This window comes from Perissodus microlepis, chromosome 7, assembly GCF_051167445.1.
Source record: "Perissodus microlepis isolate ML-2025 ecotype Zambia chromosome 7, ASM5116744v1, whole genome shotgun sequence".
NCBI lineage: Eukaryota > Metazoa > Chordata > Actinopteri > Cichliformes > Cichlidae > Perissodus > Perissodus microlepis.
In genome coordinates this window covers 5,247,155-5,268,703 of record NC_140467.1, presented here as the reverse complement: position 1 = coordinate 5,268,703, position 21,549 = coordinate 5,247,155, and the positions used below count along the sequence as shown (strand labels likewise).

At 39.8% G+C, this 21,549-nt stretch overlaps 1 protein-coding gene across 1 annotated transcript in view; it reads right to left on the bottom strand.

Moving 5' to 3' along the window:
- b4galnt4a (beta-1,4-N-acetyl-galactosaminyl transferase 4a) overlaps positions 1-21,549 on the bottom strand; it is a 145,595-nt gene that overhangs the window by 82,164 nt on the left and 41,882 nt on the right. Inside the window, exon 2 of the mRNA XM_084932971.1 lies at positions 12,353-12,465. Within this exon, the coding sequence (XP_084789097.1) occupies positions 12,353-12,465 (113 nt within the window). The remainder of the gene's footprint in view (positions 1-12,352; positions 12,466-21,549) is intronic.

Here is a 21,549-nt window from a genome sequence, read left to right as displayed (position 1 = left end):
ATAACAAAACAAACAAAAATGTATATATAATTTCATTTTGATGATGATGACTTATAGCTCATCAGGACTGTCAAGAGAAGCTGGTTCAGGAACTTGTGAGATCCCAGCCATCTACGAGAGGAGCTCTCTGTGCTTCCGTCTGCTAACAAGATTTATAGAGATGACAATTTCCTTTTCCAGCAGGACTTTGCATTTGTTCAAAAAACTCCTGCAAAATGGTTTGCAGATCACATTATTACTGAGTTAGCCAACTCGTATGATCTGAATCCCACAGAGATGCTATGGAGTATTGTCAAGAGGAAGATGAGAAACACCTGACCCAAAATCACTGCTATGAAAGCAACCTGAGCTTCAGTAACACCTCAGCAGTGTCACAAGACTGACTGTCTTCATCCCACGCTGTACAGATGCAGCAATGTGTACGAATATACATCCTATTCAGAAGCTGGGCATTTTTGCATTTTAAATCTTGTTTGGATTGGATTGGTATTAGAATGTTGTGATCATTTGAGATACTGGATTCCTGATTAGCCATGACTGTCAGTAGGGCTGTGCGATATGACCAAAATCTCATATCCCGATATAAGAATTCTATCGTCAGATAACGATATAAATCACAAAAATGTAACATTTTCTGTAAATTCTGTGAATCTCGGGCAGCTCGACTTGTGGGAAGTGTTTCCAGCTGCGTGTCATGTAGCTGGAGTCGAGTGTTTTAACAGATTATACATACATTTTTAGACATAAGTTGTAACGGCCGCCGTTTTCTTTGTGAGTATTTATTACACGGCGTGCTGCGGGGAAAAGCCTGTTCTAACGTTTGAGTCTAAGGTTTATTTTTTAGCACCTGGTGGATCTTTTTTACTTCTCATCCGTAAATAATCTGCTATTTCACGTGATTTAGTTTATTTTGAAAAGTCTCAACAGGATCTTGAGCTTTATTGTGAAAGGTTTATGTGGAACATAAACAAGCGGACACGCGATGGTGTTACCGTCGTTGTTGCTAACCACAACGCATAAAAACAGGTGCTTGTCCGTCCTTAGTGTGGTTATATTAAATATAAGAGAAAGAGAGAACTTTAAGAAATTAATATAGCCACCACAGTGACCATCAAAACGATGAAAAAAATATTGCCGTAAACAGTTTATTTTGCGACACCGCGAAACAAACGATAGCGTAAAATGAAACGATAGACGTTTTTATATCGTCATCCGATATATATGTTATATCGAACAGCCCTAACTGTCAGAAATAACACAAAAAACGCTTGGAATATTTCACATTACATTTAATGAATGTCTCTTTGAGTGTATGTCTAGTATATGACTAAAAAATGCTGGGTTTTTTCATGATATTCTAATGTTTTGAGATGGACTAGCAGAAGTAAAGTGACAATCTAAACAGGTAAACAGAAAATGACCTTAAGTGTCAGTGGTATTAAATGGTACCTGCAAATAAAAGAAACATTGCTAACCTGAACAGCATTTGGTTGCTTGTTCACAGCTTCTCAAGCTTTAAAACTGTCATATTAGCATTTTTGTAAGCTTTACATATTCTGTAGGACTCTACATGAGGGTACATCATTAAGTTAATACATCTTCCCGCATACTGGTGAATGTTTTAAAGGCACTCTTAGATAAAAGAGTGTGGATTCAACGAAAAAGGGGAGAGACACAAGCCGGCACCTATGGAAAACTCCTGAAGGGAAAGCTGAAAAGTAAATCAAAACACAAAATCCCCTCCAACTCTTCTGGGATATGGCACTCGCTCTAAATCTGGCAAACAGGGAGTACTGATGAAAGCAGGAACTGTTCCCACAGGGATGCAAATGAATCTTCTCCACCTCTTCCTTAGACCCATAGCAACACAACATGCCCACACCAACAATTTTATTTCAATTACTCACATCGCTCTCTCCCTCCATCCATCCATTCAGCCATCCACCCATCCATGCTACTCTGCTAAGTCTTCTTATCTGCCTCTTGTCAAATAAATTCATGAGCAGTAGGGGATTTGTCAAGAAAGATGAAGAGACGGGTGAATGCTTTGCTTCTGTTGTTTAGCGTTTTTCAGTGCGGCTCTTATCCCGGCCTTGTTTCTATTGTTAACAGATTCCTTGAGTCTTTATGGGACAGAAAATGGAGGTGTGTGCAGTTTTTGTTTCCCTTTATCAAGTGGCAACAGGAGCAGCACCTGCCTGTTTAATCTAGCAGACACAAACACTGTCTGAGTATAAACCACTATACTGATGACTTCCACTGCAAAGCCATTTACTGTCATCCAGTCATCTAAAAGCACTTAAAACATTAAGCACTTAAACACATTTGTCTTGATGCATTTCCCATCGAAGGCCTTTGACCTGCAGATCGTTCTCTTCTCATACAGCATTATCTGCTAATGGTGGTGTATGATTAGCTCTGCATCTTATAATACATCACGTTTTTATCTATTGATGGTCGTGGCAGCAGCAGTGTAAACCGAGATACCCAAGCTTGCATCTCCACGGCCTCATCCTCCAACTCTTGTGGGACGACACAGAGGCTCGCCAAAGCTCGCCAAGAGATCTCTCCACCGGCTCCTGGATCTGCCTCTGGTTCTACCTGAAGGTCTCCTCCCAGTAGGACATACCCAAGACACCTGACCTCTCTTTACTCAGAAGGAATTGTAGCTAGATGCCCAAACCACCCCAAGTGGCTCCTCCTGAGAGGAGTAAAAACTCCACTCTTCTAAAATGACCCGTAAGCAAAAGTTTTGCGAGATCCCGAGTTTGTTTTGCGAGAGCTCGCAAAAGTTTTGCGAGATCCCGAGTTTGTTTTGCGAGATCCCGAGTTTGTTTTGCGAGATCCCGAGTTTGTTTTGCGAGATCCCGAGTTTGTTTTGCCAGAGCTCGCAAAACTTTTGCGAGATCCCGAGTTTGTTTTGCCAGAGCTCGCAAAACTTTTGCGAGATCCCGAGTTTGTTTTGCCAGAGCTCGCAAAACTTTTGCGAGATCCCGAGTTTGTTTTGCCAGAGCTCGCAAAACTTTTGCGAGATCCCGAGTTTGTTTTGCCAGAGCTCGCAAAACTTTTGCGAGATCCCGAGTTTGTTTTGCCAGAGCTCGCAAAACTTTTGCGAGATCCCGAGTTAGTTTTGCGAGATCTCGCAAAAGTCCGTCTTAATTTTTTTTTTCTCCCATGTCCCCTGCGGGGCTCCGTAGATAACCCATGGATAAATATCTTGTGATGTAGATATTTTATAGAGTGCAAAAACATAAAATAAACAAAGGTTTGCTTCATTGTCAAGCTTGACCAGACTTTTATTGCTGTTGCTTTTTACTTTAATGCTCTTTATATTCTATGCAAAGCACTTTGAATTGCCTTGTTTTACTTTATTTGTCTTTAACGGACACTTAACTTCACCTACTTTTAATATAACCTACCCCACTGAGGAAGACAGGTGGGGATTAGAAGCAGAAACAGAGATAAAGACCAGTGTTATGTCTTATGATCTAATGACCTTCACCCAGCATGGCCCCAGCGTGAAACTGAGCTGTAACAGCAAACAGACAGCCCGAAACAGATTAACACTGACCACTGGTGAAACAAAGCAAGCTGGTGGGAAGTGGAGCGAGTGCAGGAAGAGCGGGAACCTTCTAAAAGGATTGTAGCCGATACCACAGAGTAATTCTTCTCCTCCTCTCTAACTGGGATACAGCGAATGGCAATAAAGCTAAATGCTTTCAAAGCCTAAAAAGGAAGGGAAAAAACCCCAAAAAACAAAAACAAGGAAAAGTGATAAGTTATTTACATCAGTCTGGGAATGTGGGTATCATACTGAGCTGTCCATTTGGAGATTTTTCCTAAAGCATGAATGCATGTTTGCATGTATATTTCAGTGCATGTGTCCACACACACAGCTGTTGATCTTGACAAACAGGCTTCTACTTTGCTGGCATCTGGTTATGACAGTGCAGACCTCGCTGATGGAGTCCTGCCTTGGAGTTTACTGCAGGCCCACAGCTTGGATTTCAAGCTTCTGTGAACTAACACCAGGCTGACAAATGCCTCAGTCGTAATAGTAAGAATGAGTGAAGGCACTGAAACACCCGCAGGAAAAACAATTCTGGACTGAATCTTTAAATAGCCTCCTATAACGGAGCTGTCAACACTCAGAAATGTGAAAAATGACAGAACAATTCATTGTCTGTAGGGTTGCAATCAGTTATGAGAGGCATTATCAGAGGCTTATGGCTACATAAGGGATATGCATTGCTGCATACGGATCACAACTTTAAAGAGCATCAAATGAAACATCAGTAGAACTATGCTCAGATTTTTTTCTGGAATAAATATGTTTTAGTCCTTTAATTGGGATTGATCAAAGAATATACTGAAGGAACAACGTAGTAACCTTAATCACACATGTTACCATTACATGCAAGCCATGAAATCAGAAATCCAACATCCTCATACAATTTCAGGAAACCATTTTTGTTTTGTTCTCCTCTCTGATTTGTTCCACATTCGATCCGTTGTGTAAGATTGTTGCAGTTATTGTGTTTTGTGACTCATTGTTTCTGTGTCATTCTTATAGAGTTATGGTTTAAAACAAAATACATCTTTTCAGTTTTAAGGTTTTACAGATAAGTGAAAAAAAGCAAGTTTATTTACCTAATTTTAAGAGGTATTAAGGACCTGATTATTTTATTATTATGTCCTGATATTTAAAACCTCATGACTGACAGAGGGTGTACTTTTCTTTTACCATGACCGTATAGAAATCCTCTCCATCTTAGTTTGTTTCTCTTAACCTTCTGCTGCTCGGGCTATCAAGTTGTCCCATTTGTCTTAAGTGCCTTATGAAGTTGCGGGTTCAATAAAAGTTTATACTTTACAGTTTGCTTCCTAGCTCATGTAGTGATAGAAAGGATTTTGCTGTAATAATTCTATTATCTCTCTGTCTCCCATTTGTCCCATTTAGAATGGCAACCTGTAGCATAACCCCAGAGACTCTGAGTCCTTGATTAAAAAACAAAAATGCAATTAAAGTATTTTGGTGACCGGAGTGACAGCACACTGGAAAATTGGACAGAAAACAAAGTATGTCAATGTGAGGTCAGGCATCCTTGAGAAGGGTGCTCAAGCTGATGCACCAAATGTCTCATGGGAGATCCATTTCCACTTGGCTAGCTGCAGATTCAATCAGTTGGCAGGAGAGAACTCTTTCAACCAAATGTCAGCGATGATGTCACTGAGTTGCTGTGAATTCATCATCCTGAATCACATGAACTATCCTTTTTAGCATGTGACAACATTTGAAATGCTAAATGTAATGGGTACTTGGAAAAAAAATGGTCATGTGTCACTTTTCAAATGTAAATGTAAAACTGAGCAGTTATGACACTAATCTCAACGGGTCCATTTACAGATTAAGTGATTAAGTCTAATACCCAGCCAGCACACACAGCCTTGCTTCATCAACGACAAGTTTGTGTCGTGCAGCCGAGTGTGCTGAGTGTCACTGATGATCGAATATGTTTATTTACTAGTCAGTCTATGCTCTCTGCTCCTAATTATTCTCCGGGAAGTCTCCTACTGCCATCACCACCTCCATCCCGTCTCCCATAAACCATCGGCAAGGCCAGAGCAATGTAAGGCAGCCGTATTTACAGCCCTGAAAGCAATTGGAGGTTAACAATGAGGCCTGGCTGCTGCAGTTTATGGGCTGCTGTAAAATTGCCACTATGATTAAAATCTCCGTCAGGTGAAAGACAATGGTGCAGCCCTTTATCTCAACACTCCCATGAAATATCTACTCGCACTCATCCTCCCTTTCTTTCCTCCATGACCTCATTTGCAGGCCTTTACCTTGGCTAACTGGCCTTTTACGGCTCACTGTCTTATTAAAATCTGGGGAAGCGTTCTAAGAGTTGTTGGCCTGCCCTTTGTGAAAGTGTGTGTGTGTGTTTGACAGTGCATTGTTTGCATAGCAAGAGTGCATGATATTTTTACAGACCTGATATTTTTGTGGTGTCTTTCTGATTTACCATTTAAACTGTTACAAAAAAATAACTTTTGATAGACTCCTCACTGAAGACTGGTAGACCCTCTTGACTTCCAGCTTGTGACTACCAAACTGTCTCTGCTTTGACAGGCAGAGCAGGTTACACTGAATACAGTGTCATTGAGCTGAATTACGTTTGTCACCTTGCTGTCTCTTTAGTCATTAAATAAAGGGAAAGGGTGAATGAATCCATCATCACACAGTTTGTTTAAAGTGAACTTTTTTTTTTGTTAACTTAATGATCAGCATTCTTAAGAAAAAGCTATAAAGCAAAAATTAAAGTGTGGGTTAAACCACCTGGTGGATGGACTTTGGCCATATTACACAAGCAGTGTAAATTCAAAAACCTTCATGTGCACTCAGATAAGGCACCACCAGCTGTTTATTGATTCAGAGGTTCCAACCAGAGGTGTTCATCTAATTCAGAAGTATGAAACATGAGGCCAAAGGGCCAGAATCGGCCTGGCAAAGACTCCAATCCAGCTAACTGGAAAACTTCGGAAAATGTTTAGGGGTGCATAGATTTTGATGTTTTAACTGTATTATGATAAGAACCACATGCTTACCAATTGATAAAGGATGACCCACTCCATTCCCCATTACTATTACATTCCACACCAAAGTAATTAAGTAATAATTAAACAACTAAGTGACATCTGGTTGTGACAGAGCAGGTACATGCAGTGTTGAATGTCTGCATGTGGCCAACTGTCAAGGGCAAGCAATATACAATCAGAGACAGCGGGAAAGTTGTGTTTGTTTTTAGACACGATGTGGGTGTTGTATGTAATCAATACATTAATAAATGACAGTATAATAAAATATTGGTATCATCACAGAAATCATTCAGTACAATCCTAGAACGTATAGATAGGGAGTACGACAGCATATAATATCTGTATTTCACATATTTACATAATGGCTACTGTATGTGCAGCAGCAACACACAGAAACTAAATTAAAGCGACTCCACGGGAGGAGCTCTCCCAGGTTTCTGCTGTTATATTGCATTTTGTGTGTATGTCATACCATCAGAAATACCATTACTGCAAAAGTAAATTTCAGTATTGTGGTATTCTGTATCTAACATCAGTGGCAAGCATGTGACTCAAATATTCATTTACTTTCATACCAATCCAATCTGCTCATCGCTAATGCGTCTCTTTTTTCTCCTTTAGTCTCTTAATTTCTTATGAAGCCTCAGCACTTCCCTTCCCTTCTCATCAGGTACAAGAGATGAAGGGGAGGGCCCATAAAAGCAATCTGCCAGTGACAGGAATAGCAGGAGGCAGGGCACCGAATCTATATCTTGTTCATTTTAACAACATACACATTCATACAAACCCACCATTCAACGCCCACATGTCCATATACTGTACATTGGAATATGTATGCACCAAGTGGCAAAGAGGAAAAAAAAAAAAAAAAAAAAACATCCTTTATGTAACCTCATTCTCATTCTAAAAAAAAAGCAAGGCAACCACCTGGAGGCTGCAAATATACAACTACAGGCAGTTTGTGACAGTGGATACATTCATTATAGGTAAAAGCAGGTGGCTGGGAAGATATTATATCTTTAATTTTTTTTTAAAAACACCCTGACTTAGTTTCTATAATTTCCAACCATGACAGACAACTATTGAAACAGATTTTTCATTATTATTTATTTACAGGGAAGAATATATATATTTTTTAAAAAAGGTGCAAACATTTGCTTCTCAGATCAGATGGTACTTTGGTACTCCTCATCTTTACACGCCTCTAGACACACGTCTTATCTGTCCTCTTCTTCAGCGTATTCTTCATCCCATCCTTATATACTTGCCCTTAAAAAGTCCAGATAAACACTTTCTGTGTTTCCTCTGTGCCTCCACTCTCTCGATGCATCTGACAGCAACCAAGAGAAGCACAGAACGCATTTACAAGGCCCTTGTGAGGACTGCAGCTTCCTTTTTACACTAACACTCACTAATATCTATGATGCCACTGAGCTTCATCTATCCACCTCTTATCTGGTTGAAAAAAATACACTTCTATATGGCTCTGCTGTGAGAACCTGCCTCTAAAACACTGCCCACTGCAATAAGGTCATTCTATTTTGGTTTAGGTTGTCTATTAATCTTGAGTGCACAAAGCCTTAAGGGATTTTCTCTGTTTTCATCCAAGCCATTTCATTTTATTGTTTGAAACTTCTGAAATGGCAGCTTTAGTGAGCTATTAGTGCAGCACTAAACATTAGAAAAGCTGAACAGAAGAGGTAAACAAAAGAGAAAAGACCCATATGCCCATGACCCATATTACAGTTTTTTTTGTTTTTCTTTTTTAAACATACTACACCTTCCTCTCTCTCGCACCAACACACACACACAGACACACTCAGCTTTGACTACCAGGCCTTGAAACACGAACTACAGGTTTGACCTTTGGCAGTGACATTATCTAAATAGGGAAGTGTTCACAGTGGAGCAGCGTAACATGAACTGAAGGTGTCAGTTATGCTGCTTTAGATATTCCTCAAAGATGCCAGTGCTGAATAAGAAGCACTGGCATCTTTGATGCACACACACACACGCACACGCACGCACGCACACACACACACACACACACAAGCACTGCTGGAACAAAGAGCGGCTAAATGGTCATGTAAATTTATAATGAAGAGAAATGCGGTTATAGAGCCCAACAGTAAAGTCGTACGGGTGAGCCATGTTAACATGCACACACACAAACACAGGTGCACACACACACAAAATAATACTTGCTACAAACAAAGTGGTGTTATAGATAACCATAAATGGAGCTCCTGTACGGCACAGATCATAAATCCAAATAAGCACCTCCAGCAGCGGGCCATTCCTATCTCTTATATTGCAGTTGTGATGATTTAGTGCATGTTTACAGTCAAAGTATGAACACCGTTCAATTTAAGTGATCATTATTTGAAGCAAACCAAATCTATCACCTGTCAATTAGGGGACTTATGACAAAGTGGCGCTATTGAAATTCATGAAGAGCGTGCCATAAAATTTCTTAAACATTTTGGTGACTTCAGCAAAACGCTTACAGTGCAGCTGAATTTTTGAGCTTCAGCGGACAAGACTGACTCACTCTGAGAGCTGCTTTCATTTAACTATTATAAAAGAGGAACCCTAACACCATCAGGAAGGTTTAGAGTTTAGAGGAAGGCGGTTCAGAAAAAGCCTGCCGGCTTCCCTTCACTACTCTTATCGGTGCAAGCACATTTTCTAAAGTCTTCCCTTAAAACGATTTTGAAGACGACTGCATTTTACAGAGCGAGATATATCGTCCTGTTCTTATGGCCGGGGCCCTCAGCTAGTCGACAGTTGCACAGCAATGTTTTAACAATGTGGATTTTAACTTGAAGTTTAATATTTTTAATATGTCTGAAAAACTCTTGGTTGAAACTCCTTCTGCAACAATAACCTAAAATCAGCATTTCTGGTAACTACAGAGCACACTGGCATAACATCAGAATCAGAATCAGACATGTGGGAGAAATTTAGATTACAGAGCTGCTTTAGCTCTGACATATTCATATGACATCAGTGTCAATCCACAGAGTGCACAGTGTTTCTATTCTACTACAGTTTCCCAGCTCCTGAACCAATATCATCCTTTATTATTATCCCAAATTCTACTTTCTATTCCATAAATACGTATAGCTTTATTGATTTGTTCCCTTATTTCATCTGTTTGCCTTTATTATTATGGTTTCTTCTTCTTCTTGTTATTATCATGTATTATTTATGTATCTATATCTTTGTAGAGTCTCACAAGTCCAGATAATTCACATCCACATAACCACACAGCACATCCTCGCACATGTAATACACACAAACACACACACACACACACACACACGCACACCGGTTTTAATGAAATATGGAGAAATGCATTAATATTTCTTATTTTTACCTCCACACTTCGATATGTTGTATATTTGCTGTAACATTTTACAATAAAATCTGGTGATTTCATTTCAGGCAGTTAAAAGTTAGTACATCAGATTAAGCTACATATGTCTATATCATCTGCTTTTCAAGGGTTTATACCTCTTCTGGCATAAAACATTCAACACAGTCAGTGAGTATTTAATTACTGCATATTGTCCGCCTTCAAAGAGTGAGCTGATCCTTTAGCACTTCCGGTAGTTTTATAGATATCTGAGCCTCAGGCAAGATACTGCTTCAAGGTAGACGGGCTGTCAACATGAGTGGCAAGTGATGGTGTGCAAACCTGGTCAGCTGAGATTTTGAAGAAGATATTAATAATAAATTGCCTGCCTTAAGGCTAGATGACGAACGGTGACTCCTCTGAGTATTAAATGTCCGTTTTTACAGCTAAAAAAAAAAGAAAGACGTTTTGAGTCACCTCCCATTTCTGATTATTTTGTTTCTACTATAAGGAGCCAGACTTTCCTGTAATTTTTTAAGGTGATCTTTAGTAACAGTTTGTCAGGCTTTCTGAAAGTCCTTCAGAGGAGTGATTTACATTTTGGGGGGAGATGTTAAGCCACTTTATACTGATCTGCTCATTCAAGCACAAAAAGGCAACTAACTCAAGTTCTGAACCACTGTTGTGTCTCCACATAACAGAGAAAGAACCAATATTAAATAGTATCTGAGGCACTTTGTTACTGTTGCAGCCTGTTGCAGAAACACGTAAATTGCTCTAGTTTCTTTGACATTCCAACAAAGAAAACCCAGTTTGTGTTTTTGCACCCACAAGGTACTAACAGCTAACAGCTTTTAGCAAAAATAGCAAAAAACTTGGCATGTCTCAACATGATGTGTAGTGCGTCCTTAAAAAAAATAAGGAAACTGGATAAGTGGATATGCCATGATTAAGGGAGGGTAACACGGAGAAAAGCCTGAGGTATGCCGAATTACAAAAAAAAAAAATTGCAAGAAAGTTTCACAAGACTTTGTTGAAGTATTGACTAATATTGACTTTGACCTTGTAAAAACTTTATTTTATCCTTATATACCATTTTTCAATTTGTGTTTGTGTCTCAATAAATCACTGCACCCATTTCCCATGTTCCAAGCAAACCATAAAGAAAGGGCGGTTCGAGACTTCTGCACAGTACTGCTAAAACAAACAAACACAACCTTGTTGCAGTTGCTGTGAGAAAAGAGAAACTATTTCATGGTAGTTTTATGACTCCATAAATGTTCTCAATTCTGTAAGTCCCCAGATGGTTTTCAATCTCTAAAGACCAAATCACCCAAAGTAAGCAGCAGAAAGTACAACGCAGAAGCTCCTTAAAGCCATTTATCCCTTTCCATGGAGAAATTATCAAAATATTTTTTCTTTGTAATCACTCTGCAAAAACTTCAATTCACATTGTAAATAGTACCACGATGGGTACATATTTGGAGAACGGGGTTGTAATGACAACAGTTTATCACATTTATTTTCACAGCAAGAGTTTTTTAAGAGGATTTTTGATAATAGTCCTCATTTGGACTGCGCATGGGAAAAAAACAAACTGGTTTGTCATTTCAACACACAGCTGGAGGAAGTCTACCCCGGAGGTCCCGTACAACCGAAAATTATCTAAAATAAATGAAATTGTCTAAAATTGCTCTACTTTCCTCTAAATAAGACTTGAAGTAAAGAAAAAAAAGACTAAATATGAGCTTAAGTGGCAGATTATCTCTGCAGCTTACTGCTGCATGTACCAAGTGCTAATGATCCCTGGCTGTGGTCCAACTCTCTTATATTTTGCCGTTGAAAATAACTCAGACTAATTTCACATCTCTCTGCGTGAAAACTATCAGAGAAATAAATGCTCGAAGAGGAGGTTAGATTGCATAATGTATTCACAATCTAATTTGAGCTGTGGCCTCCCAGAGCTGGAAACATTATTAAAATTCACTGCAGTGGGTGGGGTCAGGAGGCTAAGCTGGAGATGGGCTGGAGTAAAAAAAGAAAACTTTCTAAACAATAAAATCTGATGACAGACGCCTTTATTGTTTCATCTTCAACATTAGCCAGTTTCATGGACATCTTTACCTATAAGCTGATTGTCCTGTTTAATTATGTTTAATGTTTTTAATTATAGCGGGAGGGCTTTGTAGCACTGGACTCTTGCAGAATAAAACATGCAATAAGCAGTAGGTGCATAGCAGTCCCCCTGCACATAAGCAACAATCCACATTGCTGCTTAGTCAAAATGATGTGGGCCGGGTAGGGAGCATGTGATTAGTCATGTGCATCAAATTAATATTCACTCTTGAGTGGTAACACAGAAAATAGGAAAGGCATTAAGAAAGAAACACTCACTCCCGCATCGTCCTCCCTGCTGTCGCTGGTGTCCTCGCTCTTGTGGTGTCCGGCTGAGGAGCGAGTGTCCCTCTTTCGGCTGGTGTCGGTCCCCTCCGTCTGTCTCTCTCCATCTGGACCAAGGGGAAACATGGATACTGCTTAGAAAGACAGCGACCGCTATTATCCAAATTTTCAGGTTATTGTCATCCACATTTCCACTTTAATCATCATTAATGGCATCATTGTCATTCAGATTTCTCTCATTATCATCACCGTCATCATCACTGTCGTCAACAATAATTTGAAGCTATCACCCTTTTTTCTTCCAACTCAGCCTCTCCACTGTCATCAACCCCAGATAAAAGTTTCCAGAGAAAGGCAGATTAAGTGTGAAAAAAAATTGTAATTGGAAAAGCGAAAGGAGACAAGAGGGAAGAATAAAACCGAGTCCAGAGGGGAAATGTGAAGCAGGGGGAATGAAAATGGAGGGGGGAGAAGGAAAAAAAAAAGGCAAGAGATCGACAAATGGAGAGACAGAGAGAATAGCTTTTGCTGGGAAAGCTAGACTGCGGTCATGCCACCGATGGATTATGGGAGTTTTGCTGCACAATGATGACAGTTGCCTTGGCCAGGAGCGAACAATTGGAACTTAAAACTACTCATTACGCGTGTGTATGCGTGTGTGTCAGCTTTTGTGTGTCTGTTACAGAGCATATGTTCAAAATTGCCATTTCTCTGCACTGCCAGTAACACGTGCACATGCATACACACGTGTTGTCACGGATCATCGCACCGCACGACTCAATACAGAGAAGTTACAAGATATTTAGCACTTTATGAGAGCCTGGTTATTTGGAGTTACAAGGACCAAACGGATACTGTAAGGTTTCCTCTAAGGGTTTTCACCTCTATGAGGACTTCATATAATAAATAAATAAATAAATAAAAAAAGAGAATCCATACCCAATTCAGTCCAATCTCATTTTATTTGTATTGCCCTGGACTTGATCCCATTTGGCTGACATGGTACATGAATGCACAACACTTCTGCAGCCTGGATGGGCTGCCATAAAAGGTGGCACCAGCAATTGACTTGCCAATAAAATGGGAGAAGGAGGGGCCTCGATTGCATTACAGTGAAAGTGGTTCATTACTGTCCGCCTGTAGCTGCGGCGTATATACACGCATACATTCACACACACACAAGAATGTGCGCACATGCACACAAGGGATGGAATGTGATTAAAAGACAGAATGGGGAGAGCGGGTGGTCATAAAGCATAATGAGAGCTAATAGTTTTCCAATATGTCCCCTTAACAATGAGTCTGAGTGGGCTGAATTGGATGCGGGTGGTTGAGGGGTGGTGGGGGGGCTGAGCTGTGGGATGATTGATGCAGTCGAGGAGAAAGGGAAAAGCAGAGAGGTATACTTGTGCTCATACTCCTCATTCATGTACAGAAACAGAAGGGAACAATTGAACTACTGTCGAAAAGCAATCCAAGCCGAAAACAGACAGAATAAATAAAATGTCGCAAAAGTAAAAGTTTTCATCTCTCTAATTCAGCTTGTCCTGCATCCTATCAAAGTCTCGAGCAAACGTCATATCTGCAGACGGTTTGTTTTCCTCATTTGTTTGGAAATCATCCTGCCCGTCTCTCTTCATTCCCTCCGCAATCTCACTGATTCTACACAACTGTAATAAAAATACACTTTGATCTGAAAAATTATCATCTTTATGTGGAACAAATGAAGCACTGGAGAAAATTACCATGTTCACAATGACTTTCCTTAAATAAACTCTATTCCCATCTTTCTCTCCGTGATTGTGTTCCCCTCTAGAATGAAGTGTGCCGAAAATGATTTTATAACTAATAAATAAATAAAAGAGACACTTGCACAGAATGGACAATAACACAATAACAACTAGTGGAAGCGGAGGAACCTGTAAGTGCCATTTTCATGTCAAACACAGCCACTTGACCCACAGGAGTTGTGCTACGAAAGCCATCACCCCGCAGTAGAAGTCGATATGGACAGCCTAAGTACAGCCTCCGGGGTCTATCAAAGCTCCACCAGATCAAAGAGCAAAGAGCAGCTACGCTAAACCTCATCTCACTTCGAGCCCTACATTGTGGAGTCAAAAATAGAAGGACACTTCAACTTCCAACACTATAACTTGTCAGATGTTATGAATGCGCATTTCCCTGGTGAGGCGTGTGCCTTAGAATGATTTAGAAGTCTGTGATATTAAAATGCCAAGACGTCATGCGGCATTGTAAATAAAGTATAGCAAGTTACCCAAAAATCACTCCAATGAAAAAACAAAATATCATTTCTTGATAATTTATCCAGCTCTTCATTTTGAAATGTATTTTCGTTCCTCTTCTGAGTAAACTGTGTGTGAGTCACTGCATGAGTCAACTGGCAGCATATCTTTCTGTGACCATTTATCTGAGACTATTAAGAGTAGGCACTGCACCAAGACACTTTTTTCCTTGTCTTGTATCATTTATGTAAGTGATCACCTTAAATGTGAATGTGAATACAGAAATTATTATAAAAATTAAACAACAACAACAAAAAAAAAAAAATCATCTTTGAAGCTGAGTGAGATAGTTTCAAACCCCACAACGAAGAGCAACCAGAAAGGGAAAAAAAAAACCCCATCCATAGCTGATTTCAATAAATCGTGATTTGCATGCAAAATAAATATCAAAGCAGTACAGTCAAACAGACAGCCAAATCCATTACAGCTTTTCTGAATGCCAACGATAAACAGAGAAAAGATTAACGGCATTAGAGTTACAAAGAAAGAAAATGGAAAGCAGGTGTCAGAAAGCAGGTGACCAACATGAGAAAGCAAACTTTCTCATGAAAAATTATTCATCTTCCAGCCTCTGAAGCAATGTCTTTTAAAATTTGAGAAGAATAATTATCTAAAAAAAATAGTGTATCTTCACAATAATGTCCATATCTCTATAAGAACTGCCCTATCAAATGAAAAGGAACGTGGAAATTAAGTTATGCTAATATTTATTACATTATAATTACACTTAAATCCTTTGGGGTCATTTTTAAGATTGAAATGTTTGGAAATACTGAAAAAAAAGGAGAAGAACTGCATGTTCTTCTCCTGAATGTAACACTGCATGGGTGCGAGTTCCTTTCTTAGCATATAAACCAAGTGACGACATGTGGTTCTGCACGGCTCTGGAGAATGACTCATAAACAATAGTCTCTGCTGGAAAGAAGTGATTTGATGACCAAATCAAATGGCACTGTAGTAAACTGGGACACGTATTCTCCTATGTAACCAGCCTGCACTCCTTCAGTGGTTGTGCACCAACTACAAGTTTAAAAAGACCGAAAGAACAGGATGTGCAGACGGACAGCACAAGCAGACCATGATGAAATGTGCAAAAGCCACAGTATGGCGCTGCTAGCAAGTGGCTGAACTGTGACGGGACTTCAAGCCTCAATGCTGGCTCTAATGAAGTAATGAAGAGCCGACTGGCAGGTTAATGGAAGCCAATTGACTGTGCGCTCTGCCACCAGCAGGAGACCAAGCAGAATACTAATCCTTGAGGAGCCACCTCTCTTTTGTTTCTTGTGTTCTGCCTAATCAGTTCATTTCCCCCCACTTCTAAAACAGCAGCACTATTTACTGTGAAGATAAGATGGTGCAGAGCAACTTCTTCAACCTCCAGAGGACACAGATAGTGAATAGTTTTTGGAGCACTTTGCAGATTAGATCTTTTGCGGGGTATATTGAAAATCACAATAAACAGAAGTGTTATCCAAAGGTTGACGTGGGCACAATCTGTGGATAGAGACAAGGAAGTGTGTGTGTTAGGGGAGGGCGTGGGGGGGAGGGGGGGTGTTCTTCGAGCATCTTCTTCTTTTGAGAAGTGAGTAATAAATTCACCTTGCCTGTCTGCCCTTTTAAAAGTACAGCTATTCTAAACTCTATGCCTTTTTAGTGAACTGCAGCTGTCAGAGCTCTCATCAGGGCTGTATGTGTGCCAATTTAAATGTATGCCTGTACTTTACTGTGTTTGTGCATATATGCATGCATTTGCGTGTGTTTGTGCATATATGCGTGTGTGTGTGTGTGTGTGTGTGTGTGTAAACGCGCAAGCATTGTCTGCATCTCCTTTCATCTTCTAACAGGACTGACTACACTGGCTTTCACTTCGAGGTGGTGCTCCACTGTATGTTAAGTGATAGACAGAATGGTGATACAGCAGAATGCTAATCACAGAATCAGAGGAGCGAGTGTAGCAGGAGCTACAGGCTATGCAATGAAGTGAGAAAGAGGAAAACAAAAAAAAATCCAACATTGTGGAAAAGAAAAATAAAACAGAGCTGGTTAAGTAGGACAAGTTTAGTTTAAACAGATATGAAAAAGCCAAGTCAAAACAAATTAACTAATAATCTATGTGGGAGCCCCCCAGGATCTGTTCTATGCTCAAGTCCCTCTGGTAAACAGGAAGAAATAATAGCAAATAACAGTGCGCAGTCAAACATGCCAGCTCACAGTGGTTCATGAAGAACGCCAAGCGTCATTATCACAATTTATTTGCCAGTGTCATCTCTAGAGTGGCTCCTACATGGTCTCCTTTCAACTTGCGCAGTCAAGCATACTCTGTGTTAACACGGGGCTGGCAACAGAGCCCAAGCAGGAAAGGAATATATTAAATGACTTATGGTTACAAATGGAAATTACAGTGTCAAAAAGGGGGTTAAAAATAACTGTAGTTCATTACTGCTGCAATATTTTTCTGTACAATGTCAGATAATAGTAAAAGTATTTAGTGATAAGTACTAAAATTTTGAATCTGCTCATTGTTTTATTTGTGCTATTATCATATTAGAAAGTGGTCTGTCATTCAGAGCACAAAACACTGAACAACAACACAGCAACAATTACAAAATATTCAGTTTGGGTACAAATATGCCAGATTTGTACATTTCAGCTACTGAGGTCCAAATATTGTTTATTATTTAAGAACACATTAAACAATTTAGCTTTAATGGAGACAACAAGGAATCTGTAACTGTACAGTGACAGATGCAAGCTGATGAGGAATAAATCATCTCATCGCCTGATCTCAAGGTAATAGCAAGGGAGGGATTGTGCAGGGCTGAGACGGGATCCTCCCAGCAAACATTTTGACGTTGAATTATCATCAGCTGGCATCTTGTCATGGCTGAAAGATAGTTCCAAGATGAAAGTTGAACTGATGTTGTGGATATTAGTGCAACATTGGTTCGAGCTACATCTTCAATGTCGTCTAGAGGTCCATGTTAGACTTTCTAGTACTGGAAAGTTTGTGTTCAAGGATTGTTTTCCTACTATCTCTTTATTGATTAGAAAAAACTAAATAAAGAAAATTAAAAACATTTCTCAATAGAAAGAACTGAGAAGAACATATTCCCTTGCTGACATTGCGGACAGCAAGGACATAATTGTATGAATTTGACACGATAAGGTCCGCACACCAATAAAATGATAAACTGTAAATGGCTTAATAAAACAAAAACAGGCTCAGGTGATACTAGTCTGCATCTGTAATAATTCCTTCTTTCTAATAATTTGATCTATAATTCTCACTTTGTAAGAGACAGCCTGCTGTCATACAGCAACCAGGGAGATGATATCAGGGTTTCAACCATTTTTCTAGGTTATTGAGTTCCATTATACAGCAGTAAGTGTTCATGTCATACTGAAAATAAGGAATAAAGAAGAGGCCAAAACCAAAGTATTTTTTAATGATTGTAGAGTGGGTCACTCAGTTTTTCTACTGGACACTCGTCTTTGCCCCAACCATCCTCATACTGTAGGTGCCAAACTGGCAGATAGGTATGAGGGTATATATGATTAATCATCTTGTATTTTTTCTACTCTATATCAGACATCTGTAGTTTTGTTATGATGACCATGAAGAATATCATAAACCCACACATGTTGCTGGATTTTAAAATTCTAGAGTGGGATGACTGTAGGATGGAAATGATAAATGGACTTGTTTTTCAAAGCACTTTATTCTACAAACCTCATTCACACAAACACTCTTTTCCCACTATTTGCTTTATATGTGCTTTACATGTAACATTAAAACTCTGGGAGCATCAGGAGGAGCTTTGGCACACAGACTGGAGCAGCCAGGGATCAATCCAATCCAATCTTCCAATTACCTTCTTAACCAAAGTATGTTAAACATTCTGAGAAAAAAAAAAAATCATAAATGACCCCGGTTTGAAAAATTGAGCAAGAAATTTAAAACACAGGATCGCTTTGAATCAAGTATGGGGTGAAATGTAAACTCTGTGGGCAAACATTTGTCTGTCACATGTCAAATCAGACATAGTATTCTCATGTAAAACACACAGGTAGCCTGATACCAGCCATGTAGCAGAGCTGCTTTTTCTAGCATGGATAGTGTCTCATAGTTTCTGGGTCACATCCAGAATCATTACCCTTCTGCTGGTGTCACTAAACAGGCACTCTGCTGCTTTGAGCTTTTGTCAGAATTATATTTTAATTACCTTTTTTAATGACCTTTAATTTTTAAAGCTTTATTATCACAATATTGTAATTCTCTATAGTGCACCACAGCATTGAAGCTTGCTCGGGAGGTAAATTAAAAAATAGTTTGTTATTTCTAATATTATGAAGGCACATTATAATCACTCGAACTAACAACTACCATACAACAGGTCCACATATTAATGTGGAAGGTTTAGTAAAATGTAATTGTCTTTAGAGGGCTTTTCTTTCTCTGTAGCATCTTCAGCTCCTTTAGCTTTATACTACAGACTTACTATGTGAAATCATCCCAAGGCCTCTCTATCGTATTAAGTCATAAGGACTGTGCATCTCAGTGGAGCACACCAAGGTCACCGTCATGTTTCTGTAAACATTCTGGGTTTATGAAAAGGGTAGCCGTGGCATTATTTTGCTAGAGGCGGCCATGTGAAAAAGAAAAAATCTGGTCAGCAACAATCCTTAAGTAGACGCTGGCATTCAAATGAAGCCTAACACCTGGTATCAAGGGGACTAATTTGTGCAAGAAAATACGCCCACCCATTTACCACTAGCGTGTTCTTTGCAACACAAGGCAGGACTGATGGATGACTTCATGCTGTTTACTTCAATTTCTAACCCTGCTGTTAGTGTATCACAACAGGAATTGAAATGTGAAAGTTGCAGTAAGCGAGTAGAGCATTTTAAACAGTTTGATTAACAAAGTTTGATGATTGTGAAACCACAGTATAGTCGTCTGCTGCTTCAAAGTTTGATGAACTGAATTTAGAGATGGTTGAGCTGCTAACAGGCATATTTATTTGCCTGTTCACTTAAATAAGTTTAGTCATCTGGCCCTGACCTTCCTCGCTGTCAATGTGGTTTTGCATGCTCAACTGTAGCAAACTATGTTTTGTTTTTCTTTATTGCAGTCAAATCCCAGCAGGCCAGCTGGTTCTGAGATGCTGAAACAACAATGTCAGGAGCAGCAGCAACAACACTTGGTTCAGAGTTACCTTGCTTATGCATCGTGCCTCTTCTATTGTTAGCGTGATCATTTCTGCAGTCACATCCTCTAACTTACTTGTTGAGTACTAATGGATATGTGCTTAGATTTTGGAGGGACATTAAGCAAAAATGAAACCACGAACGTGAGGAAAGCCAACACATGGTATAAGGGTGTTTGGACATCAAAGCAGACAGTGATTTTATAGGACGTCGGGACAGCAGACACGCACAGTAACAGCATACGCCGAGTAAATTATTGACGAGTTGATCTCGTCTACTCCACGAGTACACTGTAACTCCATCTCAATGACGTAGGCTGTAGTCCCCTTGAGCTTGCACCACCATTGTGTGGGAACACTAAATACACCCCTCGCCTCTCTCTATTGGGGAGAAGATTAAAATTGCATAGGAAGATGAAACAAAGGACTGCAGCTTTTAAGAGCATGAGAATGGGAGAAAGAAAGGAAGATCAAGTGAGAGGGGGACAGGTTGCAAAAGTGGAGAGAGAAAGAGGGTAAGAGGGAGGGGATTATATAGAAAGTCAAGTAGAAGACAGGCACAATGGTGAAGACTATGGGCAACTTGAGCGGGATGCAAAGAGACTATAAGAAAGAATAGAGGTGTGTAACCACAAGGCAAGGAGCCAAAGCTCACCCAGCTGCTCACACGTTCGCTAATTTAATCACTCGTTTCTCAAACAACCATTCATTGACTGATTTAGTCACTTACTTGCTCCCTCTTTATCTCTCCTCCCCTCTCTCTGTAATGCATTTCCAATACAATGCACTATTTTTTATAAGAGGAGAGCTTGTAAACTTTTACAAAGCACGGCTTTTAACTCCGCAATCAGGCATTACAGTATAAGACATGGTTGGCATAAGCCAGTGAAAGATGTCAAACTGTTGTGCCAGAATAGTTTCTTAATGTTTCTTTAAGGACCAACAAACATCCACACATACACACACACACACACACACACACACACACATAGATACACACAGGATAGCATGGCAGGGGGTAACTTAAGTGTAGCAGGCTTCACTGGGGCTCTGCTGGCCAAATGGAGCTAGCTAATTATAGAAAATAAACTGCACTGATCTGTGCTATTAGCTGGTCAGTAATGAAGCAGAGTGGAGGGCTCCTTTGACACTGATGAATGGGCCTGGCTCTGAGTGCTGCACTCCCTGGCCTTTAGTTCAGCTCTACTAACACAGCATTCTGAGCAAAGTGAGGGTGCATTAAGGCAAGGAGCATAACAAAGCTTTGCAGATGAGATAAATAGAGAGAAAAGGATTGTGACAGAGAGGAGCGAGAAACAACAAAGAACAGATAGAGAGAACTTGATGGGAGGAAAGATGAAAAAAAAAAAAAAAAAAACACAGCAGGAAAGTGTGCTTGTAGGCCTGTGGGTGCGTAGGGCAGAAATAAAAGACTGCACAGAGATGCATAATGTGCTGTAATATGGGTCAGGGTCCCACAATCTCTCTTTTAGCCTTTCCTCTAGCATCTGTAATGTTTTGCACTTCATTAATAGCCATCTAAAGCCAATTAGGAAAACTCAGATAACAAAAAACAAAATGCCTGGATGGAGACAAATCAGAGCCACAATACCCAGCACACACTCAAAGATTAATAGACACCCTGAAAGAAAATAGAATGACCTTATTGCAGTGTCAGGGT